Genomic DNA, 15063 nt, shown 5'->3' with positions numbered 1-15063 from the left:
CTAAGCTGCTTAAAAATATGGACTTTCCAGCTGCCAATGTCTTTGGATTAGTGCATGCATTGCAGCTTCCTAGCTCTAGGAAAATGTCAAACCAAATTGCAAACACCCAAAGCTCTAACCATGTTAATATATAACATATTTGTCCTCTACTGCTAGGAAGCTTACTCAGCAGTCACACATCACTTCCTGTCTGCCACAGGAAACACTGGGGTCATGAAAGATCAGCTCACATATTTCCTTCTGGCCTCTGATTCCTCCAACGCTTGAGATTCCTGATTAATTCATTATAAATACTTCCTGGTTTGTACCGATATGCGTCTTATATGCATGCATATGATAATAAAGTGTTGTCTATAATAATGCAATCTCAATATATGCGTTGAGTTCAAGAGCATTCTGTGATGGAAATTACATTTAAGGAACTGACACACAATAAAAATGTTATGAATAGTAAAAATTCATTTTCTGAGTTCTATAGTCATAATTGTTACTAGAAATAATTGAATTAGAGAGCTCTAAATCATAATTGTTAGTAATAATTGAATTAGAGAGCTCTATAAACATAACTGTTACTATAATGAATTGAATCAGAGAGCTCTCTAATTGTATCTGTTACAAAAAATAATTGAATTGTAGCGCTCTCTAATTCAATTCCTACTACTAAAAAATAAAGGGGTGGTTGATTATGATTTCCCTTTTTAAACTTTAGTTAGTGTGTAATGTTGTAAAAGTTTTTGAAATTTTCAGTGCATGTGTGTGTGAGGTAAAAAGACACGAGCTCTTGAAGCTCCGCCCCCTGTGCCGGGAGCAGCAGCTCATTTGCATTTAAAGGGAAAGGCACAAAACAATGCGTTTTTGCTAACCCTCAAAAAGTGTCGACTTTAACATGCTATATAAAAATATCTGTGGGGTATTTTGAGTTAAAACTTCACACACACACTCTGTGGACATCAGAGACTTATTTTACATCTTGTAAAAAGGGCATTACACCACCCCTTTAAATTACGAGTAACACTGTGAACATTTGAAGCTATCACGGTTTGCCACAGCACACATGTATGAACGCCCTGATGTAATGCAGTGTTTATAGCGCCCTCTGCCGGACAGATGGTCATGATCTGCGGGACTCCTCCTCTAATGCAGCCCGAGCAGATCACACTCTTCCTGCGGTGTGTGTGACAGCAGCACTGGCGCAGTGTGTGTGTCTTTAGTGTTCATCTGATTATTTCTTCTTGCGTTGAGTTTATTAATACAGCATCATCTGATTTACCTCGGACTACAGGACGGAGCGGGCGTCTCTAAAATGGCCAACAGAGATGATGAATACGATTTCTTGTTCAAAGGTAAATTCTGCATTCCCTCATACAGAGCAGAGGGGTAATCATTCATAATCCACCCATTGTTTCGACTCATAGATCTGACAAGTATTTGAGAGTCTGTTGTATCAGGAAAGCTGTCTGAAATCATGCCATATTTAACTGTATTTGACATAGAAACGCCCGCAGAGGCATCAATAACCTACATATCCATCGACCAGTAAAACATCTGTGTGTGATGGTGGCCTGCATGCTTTCACACCGGCTGGGATCAGGATATCTGGGCCTGAATGATGGGAAATTGAACATGATGCATTAAAGATGTGCTTAAATTAGGATCTTGGTGTAGCCCTACATGCTCCGAAGGGAATTAAGACAAAAGACGCTCAATTTTGGCTGTTTGCTTCGCACTGCTTTCTATGATAGTGTATTGTATGATAATAATTAGGTCACATCATGATATTCTCTCCTCCAGCTGGTTTGTTACATTGTAACCGATGTTACTATGTTTCTTTGATTGTATCGCGTCACCGCCCGATCAAAGTCTGACGCGGCAAAACTGTTACATTCGATTTTCACAAGATCAGCATTATATGTGGAACAAAGTTCGTCTCGACTTCCTAGCAGGACAACATAAGGATATCAGCAGCCATCCCTCATGACATCTCACTCACCCTGACCCTGAGCTGAAGGAAATCAATGCAAACTCATTCACTGATTTAAAGGAACAGCTCACCAGCGATCGTTACCTCACCTTTACTGTGGTAAACACAACAGATGTTTTAGAGAAGCATCAGACTGGGTCTTGAGTAATGGGCCTTCGAAACAAGAACGTTTTCGAAAAGAACAGAGAGAGAGAGAGAGAGAGAGAGAGAGAGAGAGAGAGAGAGATCTGAAAAAGTTCAAAAATAATTTTGTTACACTTGCATGATGAGTCAAATTATATATATATAGTTCCTCATATTACCATTTTGGTGGCTTCAATTTATAATGTTTTTTTTAAGCTATAGGTGGTTTTGAATGAATTAAAATGCTGGGTTGTTTTAACCCAACTTTGGGTCAAATATGGACAAACCCAAACTTTGGGTTAAAAATGTAATTTAAAAATTTAACCCAAAGGCTGGGTTTGTCCATATTTGACCCAAAGTTGGGTTAAAACAACCCAGCAGTTTTTAGAGTGTGGATTGATTCAAAGAATATTTGCCATTTTAGGCATGTTTATGTACTCTAGAGCAGTGTTTCCCAACCCTGTTCCTGGAAGCACACAAATACTACACATTTCCGAACTCTTCCTGGTCAAACACGCCTGTTTCAACTCATCAGCTCATTAATAGAGACTCCAAGACCAGAAATATATGGGTCAGATAAGGGAAACATCCCAGATGTGTAGTGTTGGTGTGTCTCAGGAGCAGGGTTATCATATCAAGTTTGGGGTCGGTAAGATTTTTTTTAAACGTTTTTTAATATTTTTCCAATACTGTGAAATATATTATTACAATTTAAAATAGCTGTTTTCTATGTGAATATATGTTAAACTTAAATTTTCAGCATCATTACTCCAGTCTTCAGTGTCACACGATCCTGTACAAATCATTCTAATATGATGATTTGATGCTCAAGAAACGGTTATGATTATTATTGTTGAAAACGGCTTCATATTTTGTGGAAAACATGATGCATTTAATTTTTCAGGATTCTTTGATGAATAGAATGTTGAATAGAACAGCATTTATTTGAAATAGAATCTTTAGTAACATTATAAATATCTGTCACTTTTGGATCAATTCAATGCTTCCTTACTGAATGAAAGTATTAAATATCTTTAAACAAAATCTTACCGAACCCAAACTGTATGTTAACATTTTATTAAGTCATGACTGTAGAGAGATCTCAGTTTATTTATATGGCACATTTCATACACTATGGTAATTCAAAGTGCTTTGCACAGAAAGGAATTAAAATGAAAAGTCCATGGACAAATATGGAGATATATTTTTTACAAAAGAAAAGCAAGGGAAATTAAAACAGTTATAAAAGGAATTAAAAGAGATATAAAGATGATACATAGATAAACTTTCTCATCTTGCAAAACACCGGTGTAACACTCTCAGAATAAAAGGTACAAAAGCTGTCACTGTGGCGGTACCTTTTTAAAAGCTACACCTTTGTACCTAAAGAGTGCATATTAGTCCCTCAAAGGTACGTATTGGTACCAAACGTGTACATATTAGAGCCCTTTTGAAGGATACTGTCCCAGTGACAGCTTTTGTACCTTTTTATCTGAGAGTGATATCATATTTTTGTCTGTCTGTGTGCGTCCGCTCAGTTGTTCTCATCGGAGATTCGGGTGTCGGGAAGAGTAACCTGCTGTCGCGCTTCACACGCAACGAGTTCAACCTGGAGAGCAAGAGCACGATAGGAGTGGAGTTCGCCACCAGGAGCATTCAGGTGGACGGCAAGACGATAAAAGCTCAGATCTGGGATACGGCCGGACAGGAGCGGTACAGGGCCATCACCTCTGCGTAAGTACAGGCTATAGATCAGTGGTTCACAAACTTTCTATTGCTTTGTAGATACATATTTTCAATATCTGCACCCAAAATAACCTTACTTGCAAAATCCTATGGGATTTATTTGAAACATCAAGCCTTCATTTATACTGTGCTTTTAACAATATAGATCGTTTCAAAGCAGCTTTACAGTGATAATAGGAAATTAAAGTAACAGAGATTGTTTTGGCTTTACAGCCGCTATAGAATAAAGTTATTGTCCAGCTAAAGTTAGTTTTGATTGTTTCACTTCCGTTGCGAAGATCATTAGAAAACTTTCAGCAGAAAACTTTTAATGTCGCAAATGTTGAAATAGGTTCCAAGGTGCAAGTTTTGAATTTTTTTTTAAAACGTAATCATCTCCGTGTAAACTTCCAAAAACATGAATCTGTGAAAATGGTGACGGCGTGCACATGCATATTACGTGTTTAGATATGCACGTTTGAATATATATGTGCGCAGGCGCGTGGTCTTTCTTTACAAAGTGACATTGCCAAATTACTTGTCTGGCTGCATAATACAGAATTTTTAGTCGTTTCCGCGGATCCACACGAACTGGAATCATTTAGACAACGTTTTAGTGGACACTTCGGGACTGCGTTGTCGTCGTGTCCAGGCGCAGGTCCTTCATCAGATCTGGATACGGCCTGGATCCGGCGGACTGCGGTAAACCTCGGGATAAACAAGGAGACTAATAGTAGCGTAGACGCCATTCTTCTTATGATGTCTGTAATTAATAGAGTATCCTACTACAACTTCTCTACTTCAATGGGCTTCTCTTTGTATTTGTGATGTGAATTCTCTAAACTTTATACTGTCAGAAGCTAATATTTTGAAGGCACGCAAACACCCAGTAGTTTCTCTTCATCACGGTCACATCCACAGCTGGAGTTCCCATGATCTCCACCAGAGGGCACTCCTACCTCATCATGAACTACATTTCCCATGACCCATTGCATGGACTCATTATGGTCTGTAGTAGTGGGAAGTTCGGATCATTTTACTGACATCAAAATGAACAAATCTTTTTTCGAGTCATTTGGTTAATTTCAGCAGAATGTATTTAAAATGGTACATGTTAGCCAAATTCCACAAACACATCAAATGTTGATCGCATTTAGAATAAGAAAAAAATTGCAATGCAAGGAAAAGGCCATATTATGAGAAACAAAAACTATTAATTAATTTATCTTGGTCTTCAGGCTATGTGTTAGTTTACCTCACCTCCCGATCTGAGCAGTTCGTTCATTCCTTGATCCTCATAAACTGAGCTATGCTGTCGGTACCGGATTCAGAACTGATTAGTTCACGTTTTGAATCTATGGACTTCGGGTTCGAGTCATTCGTTCATCACGTGACATCCTCATAAACTGAGCTATGCTGTCGGTACCGGACACAGAACTGATTAGTTCACGTTTTGAGTCTATGGACTTCGGGTTCGAGTCATTCGTTCATCACGTGACAGCCCCATATAGGCTGAGCTATGCAGTCGGTACTGGATCCTATGTACTGGATACAGAATCGATTAGTTGATCTCTCGAGTCTTCGGGTTCGAGTCGTTCGTTCATCACGTGACAAAAGAACGAAAGACTCAGAAGAATCAGACCTGAAGACTCGAGAGATGAACTAATCATTTCTCTTTCCGGTACCGACAGCATAGCCTCTATGGGACTGACGGGAAGAACGAAAGACTTGGACCCGAACCCGAAGACTCGAGAGATGAACTAATCATGTCTGTATCCAGTACAGAACTTATTGGATGAAATGAACACAAAATGAACGAATCACTCTCTGAGACAACTCGGTAGTCCCGAGTCATATTAAAGATTCGTTTAAAATGAACGAATCGTTCATGATCACTAATGGTCTGATTACTTCCACCTGTGTGTGATTAACTTTTGTGGGTTTCCCTGTTTTTTTCTTAGTGATGGTAGAAACGAACCGTTTCAAAGCTTCGAATCAATTGAACAAATTTCTTTGCAAAATGATTCACTGTTTCGAAGCATTCGAAATGACACACGCTGGTGACCCCTTCTGGTCAAAACAGTGTAAATGCAACAAACTCAGGCCAAACATGCATAAAAACACATTTTACAAACCCATTTCAAATGTTTCATTGAAAGTAATTTCTATCAAATGCAATTAACTAATCATCTAAATAAGATTGAATATCAAGTGTGTTTTTATCAATTTCCAGGGCTTGTTTTGTTTGTTCCACCATGGATTGCTCAGGTAAACATGCCAATAAGAGACCATTAACTACTATTATTCCTTTATACAAATGTCTCATTAAAACATCCACAGATGTATAAACCCCATAGACACTTGTTCAATGGTTCGCCGCTGGTGATTCGTGGGTTCACAGAGATCATCGCCCCCACTGGTGAACCATTGACATTTTTAAACGTTTTGAAAGAGTTATGACGTAACAAAGCATCGTTGACTGAAATCATGTGACTTTTGCAGTTCGATTCACACTCTGAACCACTGATTCGAAACAAAAGATTCGAAAAGGTTCAAAGCTTCAATGTTTTGAATTCGCCCATCACTAGTTTTTCTGCCCTGTTGTCTTTCTGGATTTTCTACCCTGTGTTTTGTTGTGTTTCTGGATCATGATTCTGGATTTCCTTAATAAAACTGCATGTGTCAGAGCAGTTTGTGATAATTAGATAATGCTTCATTGTATTTTCTGTCTACAATAGACGTGACAAAGCCAACATTGCAGATCCATGAGCCAGAAGTTGCTCAAGTTATTTGTTCCGCATGTACATATGTACTTATTATAGCAATTACAATAACTAAACTTAATGAATTTACCTTATATTACCAGTACTTTCTTGTGTACGTACACTGTAAGTACACATACTGTAAAATAAAGTGTAATCTATTTTATTTTTATGTAACCTGGATTAAAAATATGCAGGAATCAAGTCAAATTTGTTAATCAGAACAAATATTCCACAAATGGGAATTATTTGCATTTGTGGCTGTCGATGAACAGGTTTGGTTCTGATTCTCTTGGACCAAAGGTGAAGTTTGCTAGGCCAAAAAGAATGCGAATCTCACGATAAAAAAATTGACGCCGTTAATAACGCGTTTAACTGACAGCACTAATAAAAAACGAAACCTGAGCACTAGTAAGAGTGATGCTTACCTTATGAACCGCACTAAAGTGTGTTTCTCACCTGCGCAGGTATTACCGTGGAGCGGTGGGCGCGCTGCTGGTGTACGACATCGCCAAGCATCTGACCTATGAGAACGTGGAGCGCTGGCTGAAAGAGCTGCGAGATCACGCCGACAACAACATCGTCATCATGCTGGTGGGGAACAAGAGCGACCTGCGACACCTGAGGGCCGTTCCCACCGATGAGGCGAGAGCGTTCGCAGGTACAGAGAACACACACACACACACACACACACACACACACACACACACACACACACACACACACACACACACACACACACACACACGTGAGGATCCTGCAGGCGACTCCTTATGTTTGTGTGATCGTCGTTGGAGAGAAATCACACAGTATTTGAGATTGACCATAGGGTGCTCTGACAATGATTGCATGAATTTACTTCAATAATTCAATTAATTAGTAGTGAATCAATTAAATTAATTTACAGTAATTTACTGAATTATGCCATTTGCTTCATAATTTTCTAAATAAAAATAGGATAAGAAATGAATATGAACTATATTAGTGTAACGATGCAGGCTGAATCAAAGGAGGAAGCCGGATCCATGTGCAACAGCTTTATTAGATAAACTCAAAACTAGATTAGACTAAATCTAGACTAGGGAACAGAACAAACAACATTACAAAGTCAAGAACCCACAAACACTGAAACAAGACACAGGGTTTAAATACAGAGACTAACAAGCTAAACAAGATAACAAGGGGGCGTGGCTAATCAGAAACACCTGGGGAGACTAATAAACAAGAAAAACTACAAGGGACTACAAAACATGGCACAGGACAGGAAATGACAAAAGTACACACAAGACAAGGGGAACACAAGACAGGAATCATAACAATTAGTAATCAGAACTGATTATTGCATTGCACACAAACAGAATGAAACATCTGTGCAAATTTTTTCATTAAATCGTCACTGGGTGAGTAAGAAAATAATGCTTTTATTTAGCAAAGATGTGTTGATAATGTTCATAATGTTATGAAAATTTCTATTGCAAAAAAATGCTGTTCTTTAGAGCTTTCTGTTCATCAAAGAATCCTGGAAAATAAAAAGCATTGCGGTTTCAACAAAAATATTAATCAGCACAAACATTGATAACAATCATAAATGTTTCCTGCGAAATCATCATATTAGAATGATTTCTGAAGGATCATGTGACTCTGAAGACTGGAGTAATGATGCTGAAAATACAGCTTTGATCACAGGAATAAATTACATTTTAACATATATTCACATAGAAAACAGTTATTATAAATTGTAATAATATTTAAAAATTTTGACTGTATTTTTGATCAAATAAATGCAGCCTTGGTGAGCAGAAGAGTCTTTCAAAAACATTTTTAAAAAATGATCACATCACAACCCCATTAAATGCGATTAGATTTGCACTGAAACTCATTCTGCTTGTGTTTCATGAAGGAGGTCCGTTATATTCTTAAAAGCTGGTGATATTAAACACCTTCTGCTTTCTTCCAGAGAAAAATAACCTGTCATTCATCGAGACGTCCGCTCTGGATTCAACTAACGTGGAGGAGGCGTTCAAGAACATTCTGACAGGTACACACACATATGAAACGCTTCCTCACTGCAGCGACACACTAACTAAGACAGTGGCGTTATGCAACTTTAAAACTGCAGCATCTGAGCTGTGACTGCCTGCCAGGATTACAGGATTTTACAGAGATATTTCAGATGGGAGTGTAAATATTCACTTATAATAATGCGGTTCCAGAACGATTCTTGACTAAATTATGCAATGCATCATCAAGTCTAAGATATCACTATATTTCACGTTCACAGACTCTAAAATGTAACATTATACATTGAGAGCAAGGTTATTATCATTAACTACAACTAACTAAACTATTTAAAAAAAAAAAATGTGTTAATTGAAATAAAGTTGAAATAAAATAAGATGCAAAACTTAAGCAATGCTGCTTTGGCAACTAACTAAATTGAAGCATTAAAATTACTAATTGTCCAAAATGTAAAGTTTTTGTCCAAAAACTAAAACTGAAAAAAAAAAAGAGGAATAGTTTTTAAAAAAAACTAATAAAAATGGAAAAGATAAAAAAACAACAATTAAAATGCAAACTGAAAACAAAAATATAAATAAAAACTATAAAAGTATATAAATAATACTAAAACCCATATAGAAATATTTAATAATAATAATAATAATAATAATAAAGGAACAAGAGAAAAAAAATAATAATAGCTACTTAAAAATATGAACAAAAACTATAATAGTATATAAATTGGGTCAAACTAAAATGTTTATATACGATTATAGTTTTTGTTCATATTTTGAAGTTCTAATTAATATATTAGACTCCTAATCACTGCTTATTAATAGTTTAGGTATTGGGTGGATTAAGGTCATGCAGAATAAGGCATTAATATGTGCTTTATAAGTACTCATAAACAGCCAATATTCTAGTAATATGCATGATAATGAGCAACTAGTTAATAGTGAGAATTGGACCCTAAACTAAAGTGTTACCATACATTATACTTGCATAACACACTGATTGAGAGTTATTTTGCTGAAGGTTCTTCCATATTTTGGATGACTGACTGTACATGTTTTAAAAACCATTACATTTATTCATTTCGCAGACATTTTTATTCAAAGCGACTTACAAATGAGAACAATAGAAGCAGTAAAACTAACAATAGGACAACAATATGCAAGTGCTATATTGTCACTATATCTATATCTAGCTGCTATATATCTATATAACATCTATATCTATCTGTGTTAGCTATATATATAACCTGCTGGTAAATGAGTCACGGGGGGAGTTAATGCAGACATTTCTTTACTCCACTTTAGTGGACGGTGGGAATTAAAACTCATTTTAATCTTTGCACTGGTTTCTATGGGATTGATATATGGAGATATGTGTACGCCGGTCACTAAAGCTGTCGTTTTTAAATCATCCTTACATGTAAAATACAGATAAGATGGAAAAAGAACAGCACAGTATGTGCAATTAATCCTGGAAGAATCTGGAAATTAATGGGTTTATAATAATCATAAAAATCAACAGATTAATAGCTAATATAAAGCTATTTAAAAAATAGCTTTTATATAAAGCTATTTTACAGTGACTTTGAACAAGGCTCATCCACTCACAACCAGTGTTGGCGGTAACTCATTATAAGTAACTTGAGTTACGGTATCGGATTACTTTTTCAAGTAACTAGTAAAGTAACACATTACTTTTACAATTTACAACAAAATATCTGAGTTACTTTTTCAAATAAGTTACTTTGTTTTCCCATGTATTGACTGACAGCTCTCCTGTCCTCATGTTGAGACTAATCGAAGTGCAGAGGCGTCGCGCGCGCGCGTGTGTGTGTGTGTGTGAACTTGATGGTTATTGTAGTTCTAGACTAAATGTGAGCGTGTATTTACTCATCTCACTTGCACAAATAAAGATTCAATATTCCTTAAAATGAATAAAATCAGTGAAATGCAGAATCAGAATAATATGCAAACCTCCAATAACTAAATATGTTTAATAAAACATACATTTTAATGCATTTAATCTCACTTTTATTGACCAATGCACTTGCTTCTGACCTTCGATGATTCAGTTAAACCATAACAAAAATGATTATAGATTTTTTAAATTATTGGTAAAGTAAGTGCAAGTCTTTCTTCTCCTGGATTGTGATATCCAGAACAGCAGAAGCTGAAAGGTTTTTTGAAATTGAGATGTATACATCACGAAAAATCTGAATAAATAAGCTGTCCATTGATGTGTGGTTTGTTAGGATAGGACAATATTTGGCCGAGATACAACTATTGAAAATCTGAGGGTGTAAAAAAATCGAAACATTGAGAAAATCTCCTTTAAAGTTATTCATTTATGTTCGCGATTGTGCAGCATTCACTCACAAAAATAAATGTTTTATATATTTACGGTCGGAAATTTACTAAATATCTTCATGGAACATGATCTTTACTTAATATCCTAATGATTTTTCCTACTGAAGTAACGCAAAAGTAAAGTAACGTTTTACCTTCCTAAAAAAAGTAACTAAGTAATGTAATTAGTTACTTTTTAAGGGAGTCACACACTATTGTAATGCATTACTTTTCAAAGTAACTTTCCCCAACACCGCACACAACTCTCCGTTCTCACTCTTTCTCTCTCTCTCTTTCTCTCTCTCTCTTTCTCCTGCATCTGTAGAAATTTATCGCATTGTATCACAGAAGCAAATCGCCGAGCGATCGGCCCACGACGAGTCGCCGGGAAACAACGTGGTGGACATCAGCGTCCCGCCGACTACAGACGGGCAGAAGGGCAACAAACTGCAGTGCTGCCAAAACCTGTAACCATGACAACTAGCCCCACCTGTCACTCATCCCCCACTCCCTCCACACGTCGTGCCGCTAACGTTATACATTTTATCTGTGTAATATATATATGTATATTTTTCTTTTTGATAGCTTGTCCACTCGCATACACACATACGACTGACATGAGTAAACTTTTACAGTATCTGACTGCGCTGTGGTTTTTTGGCTTCAAGACTGGCCGTGAAAAGGGAAAATCAGGTTGATCAGAAAATATTGGACATTTTTCCTTCTGTTACCATCAGGTGAATCTCAAGATTCATGTGCAGGTCATATTTCACTCCAAAATTTAAAAACATAATATTTTTCATAAAGCAACTGATTTCCCTCAATTACTCAGTAATGCAAAAAAAACATACATGGTATATATATATATATATTAGTGCTGTCAAATCGATGAATCACAATTAATCACATCTAACCAAAGGTTTGTTTATAATATATATATATGTATGTATGTATGTATGCATGTATGTATATGCATATGTGTGTGTGTGTGTGTGTGTCTGTACACACCCAAATATGTATGCATATACAGTATATATAAATATATATGTGTGTATGTATATACATATATATACATATATATATACATATATATATATATATATATATATATATATATATATATATATATATATATATATATATATATACATATATATATATATATGTATGTATATATATATATACACACACACACACAGATAGGCACAAAAACATTTATATAATATATACTGTATATAAATATAATAATGTATATACTACACACATGATATATAAACAAAAACTTTTATGTTAGATATGATTAAGCGCAATTACTCAATTTGACAGCACTAATATATATATGTATATATATATATATATATATATTTACTCCCCAACACTGATGCTTTGGTTTTGTGGACGTTAATGGAACATTCCATTATATCTTTAAACATTCTGTGAAACGTTACTTTTGAATGTTCCGTGAACACTCTAAAACCAGTAGTAACATTTAAAAATGTCAGAGGAACGTCCAACTGAAACACTTCAGAAAATAACACTCCATGAATGAATGTTTTTGTGTTGACGATTATTGAAGTCCAGAGATAAAGCTGCTATTGAGTCCGATATATTCCTGTCCGAGTAGAACACTATCAGAGGTGTGTGTGTGTGATATTTACAACAGAGATATTTACACCTTCACACAACATGACATACAGTAACTAACAAATACACTCATGTAGAAACTGTGTAAGACTAATAGATTAGCAAACAACTCAATACCAGAAAAAGCTGTTGTAGACCGAGCTCTCATCTCTTACTGCACTATTTATTTGATTTTATATGCATATTCTTTTGAATTGTTTTTTGTATGCATTGATTTTTTAAAGTGTGTAGGTTCATTATATACATCATACACACCTCAGTGTCTCTATTTGAAGTCTCATGAATGCTGGTCTGGAGGTTTGCTGTGAACACACACACACATGCACACACAACTCTATTTGTAATTATCAACATTTTCAAATTAAAAATAAAATGCTTAAATTGTGAATACTAGCATGTTGTGTCAATTTTGACATCACTTCCCCTTTTTCCGTTCCTGAACAGAACAATGCATTATGGGTAAAATCAAGTATTTTTAGTATTATGAATGCATTTTTTTGTTGTTTTTTTAAAAAAATACTGCACTTCTGTTATAAGAAATAGTCTTGACAATTATTCATTATTATTTTTTAAAAAAAATGTTTTAGTAAAAACTGTAGGACAGAAATTTGTTCTAAGTTCTAAGAACGTTTTGCTAACCAATAGGTTGCAAAAACGTTATTTCTGAATGTGCTGATGTTTTATTTTTTATCTTCGTTATGCGAATGTTAATGGAACATTCAGTTTGATCATTTATCAAACATGGGGACGTTACTTTTGAATGTTCTCTTAAAGTTTTGAAACAAGTAGGAATTAATAGCATTTTTAACAAAATAATTCCGAAAAAACGTTCCATAATGTATTTAATAATATTTTTTTCTGTTTACGTCTTCGAACATTATTAAAGACAGATAACTTTGAACGAACATTCTATTAAAGCTACTGGAAGAATGTTTGTTTCTAACTTTGAAAGAACCTTTCCAGAACGTTAGCTGAAGTTCCGAGAACGTTCCCTGTGTTAGCTGGGTGGTTTGTGAAAGATGTGAACGTAAATGGATGTGTGTGTGTGTGTGTGTGTGTGTGTGTGTGTGTGTGTGTGTGTGTTTTCCACTGCAGGAAGCCTGTGAGCGCTGATAAGAGCCGCTGTTCTCTCTCATGTCACTCGACAGGGCATCTGTGTATGTGTGTGTGTGTGTGTGTGTGTGTATCCACTGCATCAACAGACTATAGGACAAAAACAGCACAGCACATCACATTAAACAGTGGGACAGCAGGACTAAAACCTGTTCACAAACCAAACACCAGAACTATAATACAAATATACAGCATTTAATAGGCGGAGCAGTACAGAAGCAGAATGACCAACTGCAGACCAAAGCCCATAAATACAATCACTTGTAATGTGACATAATTGCTTGTTACTTTTGACCAATAGGTGGCGCTGACATCGAATTGATCTGTGGTCAGAGTTGGGTGACAATTACACAAAGATTGGTGTCATTATGTCAACTTTTTCCAGAAATACAGCCTCTGATGCAGTTTGGCTTCATGCCATTAAATAAATTAAATAAAAATGGTTATGTATCTGACTCGAATTTGATGAGTTTGAAAAAGTATGACTTTTAAAGACAATCAAAATGGCGGACAAGAAGTTGTTGGACGACTATGGCAAAATTGATATCTATGTCTCGTGATTTTTGCTCAGACTGTTCAGTTTTGACATGGTCGAAGATGATCTCTTTCAATTTTCATGAAAATCAGACCAACTGTTTAGTAGAAGTTCGAAAAAGTTTTTTTGTGGGAAATTTAAAGGGCTAATAGTTATGTTTTCGCTAATTTATTTTGTAAATATTTTGCCTAAAAAAGTAAATCTGAAAGTTTGACATTAGCTGTCAATTAAACACACACACACACACACACACACACACACACACACACACACACACATACACACACACTTTTTTGTTACTTTAAATAGGAGATGGAATAAAGAAAACCACCTCAGATCTGTCATGGACTCATCAGGTTTGCTGTCATGGATTTCTGGTTAATTTTTCCAAGATGTCCATCAGCGTCAGGTTTCTTCAGGTCATCACTGCACAAAAATAAACACTACACAACAAAACACAAGCATGAAAAATAAAATGATGACAAAAAAAATGAAAAACCATGAAAAACAAATGGACAAAAAGATGTTCGTATGTTTAAAACTTTCTACGTCAGGTTTCAAAATATTGAACGGATGATAATAATAATACAAATATATATAAAAAATACAAATATATATTAAGCAGTTATTCTAACAGTTGTATGTTATGTACATAAATGTTGTTGCGGGTTTATTTACCCATAAATGTCTCCAGCATGTCATTTGATTTTTCCCAGAAGACACTAAACATGTTTTTTTGTGGAGAAACAGAAAATAATCAAGAGCAAAACATAACGTTAATCTTATTTCAATGCAACATCACAGAGAGTGTGAAGAAACGTC

At 35.6% G+C, this 15063-nt stretch overlaps 1 protein-coding gene across 1 annotated transcript; it reads left to right on the top strand.

Annotated features, from left to right (window-relative positions):
* The first annotated feature begins 1160 nt into the window (after positions 1–1160).
* Positions 1161–11591, top strand: rab11bb (RAB11B, member RAS oncogene family, b). The gene is made up of 5 exons (XM_084119451.1): positions 1161–1343; positions 3643–3838; positions 7059–7252; positions 8549–8629; positions 11275–11591. The coding sequence occupies exons 1-5, from the start codon at positions 1304–1306 to the stop codon at positions 11418–11420; spliced, it is 657 nt and encodes a 218-aa protein (XP_083975577.1). The 5' UTR covers positions 1161–1303; the 3' UTR covers positions 11421–11591.
* The last annotated feature ends 3472 nt before the right edge of the window (positions 11592–15063 follow it).

This window comes from Abramis brama, assembly GCF_963993115.1.
Source record: "Abramis brama genome assembly, chromosome: 7".
NCBI classification, from domain to species: domain Eukaryota; kingdom Metazoa; phylum Chordata; class Actinopteri; order Cypriniformes; family Leuciscidae; genus Abramis; species Abramis brama.
Note: the sequence above shows the minus strand (reverse complement) of the source record. Positions and strands in the feature narration are given on the sequence as shown.

What these genes read in the sequence shown, in the direction of transcription:
- rab11bb (XM_084119451.1), top strand. Translation starts at nt 1,304, where the DNA reads ATGGCCAACAGAGATGATGAATACGATTTCTTGTTCAAAG. An exon ending in TACAGGGCCATCACCTCTGC is followed by an intron (nt 3,839 to 7,058) that starts GTAAGTACAGGC and finishes TCACCTGCGCAG; the next exon opens with GTATTACCGTGGAGCGGTGG. An exon ending in GTTCAAGAACATTCTGACAG is followed by an intron (nt 8,630 to 11,274) that starts GTACACACACAT and finishes CTGCATCTGTAG; the next exon opens with AAATTTATCGCATTGTATCA.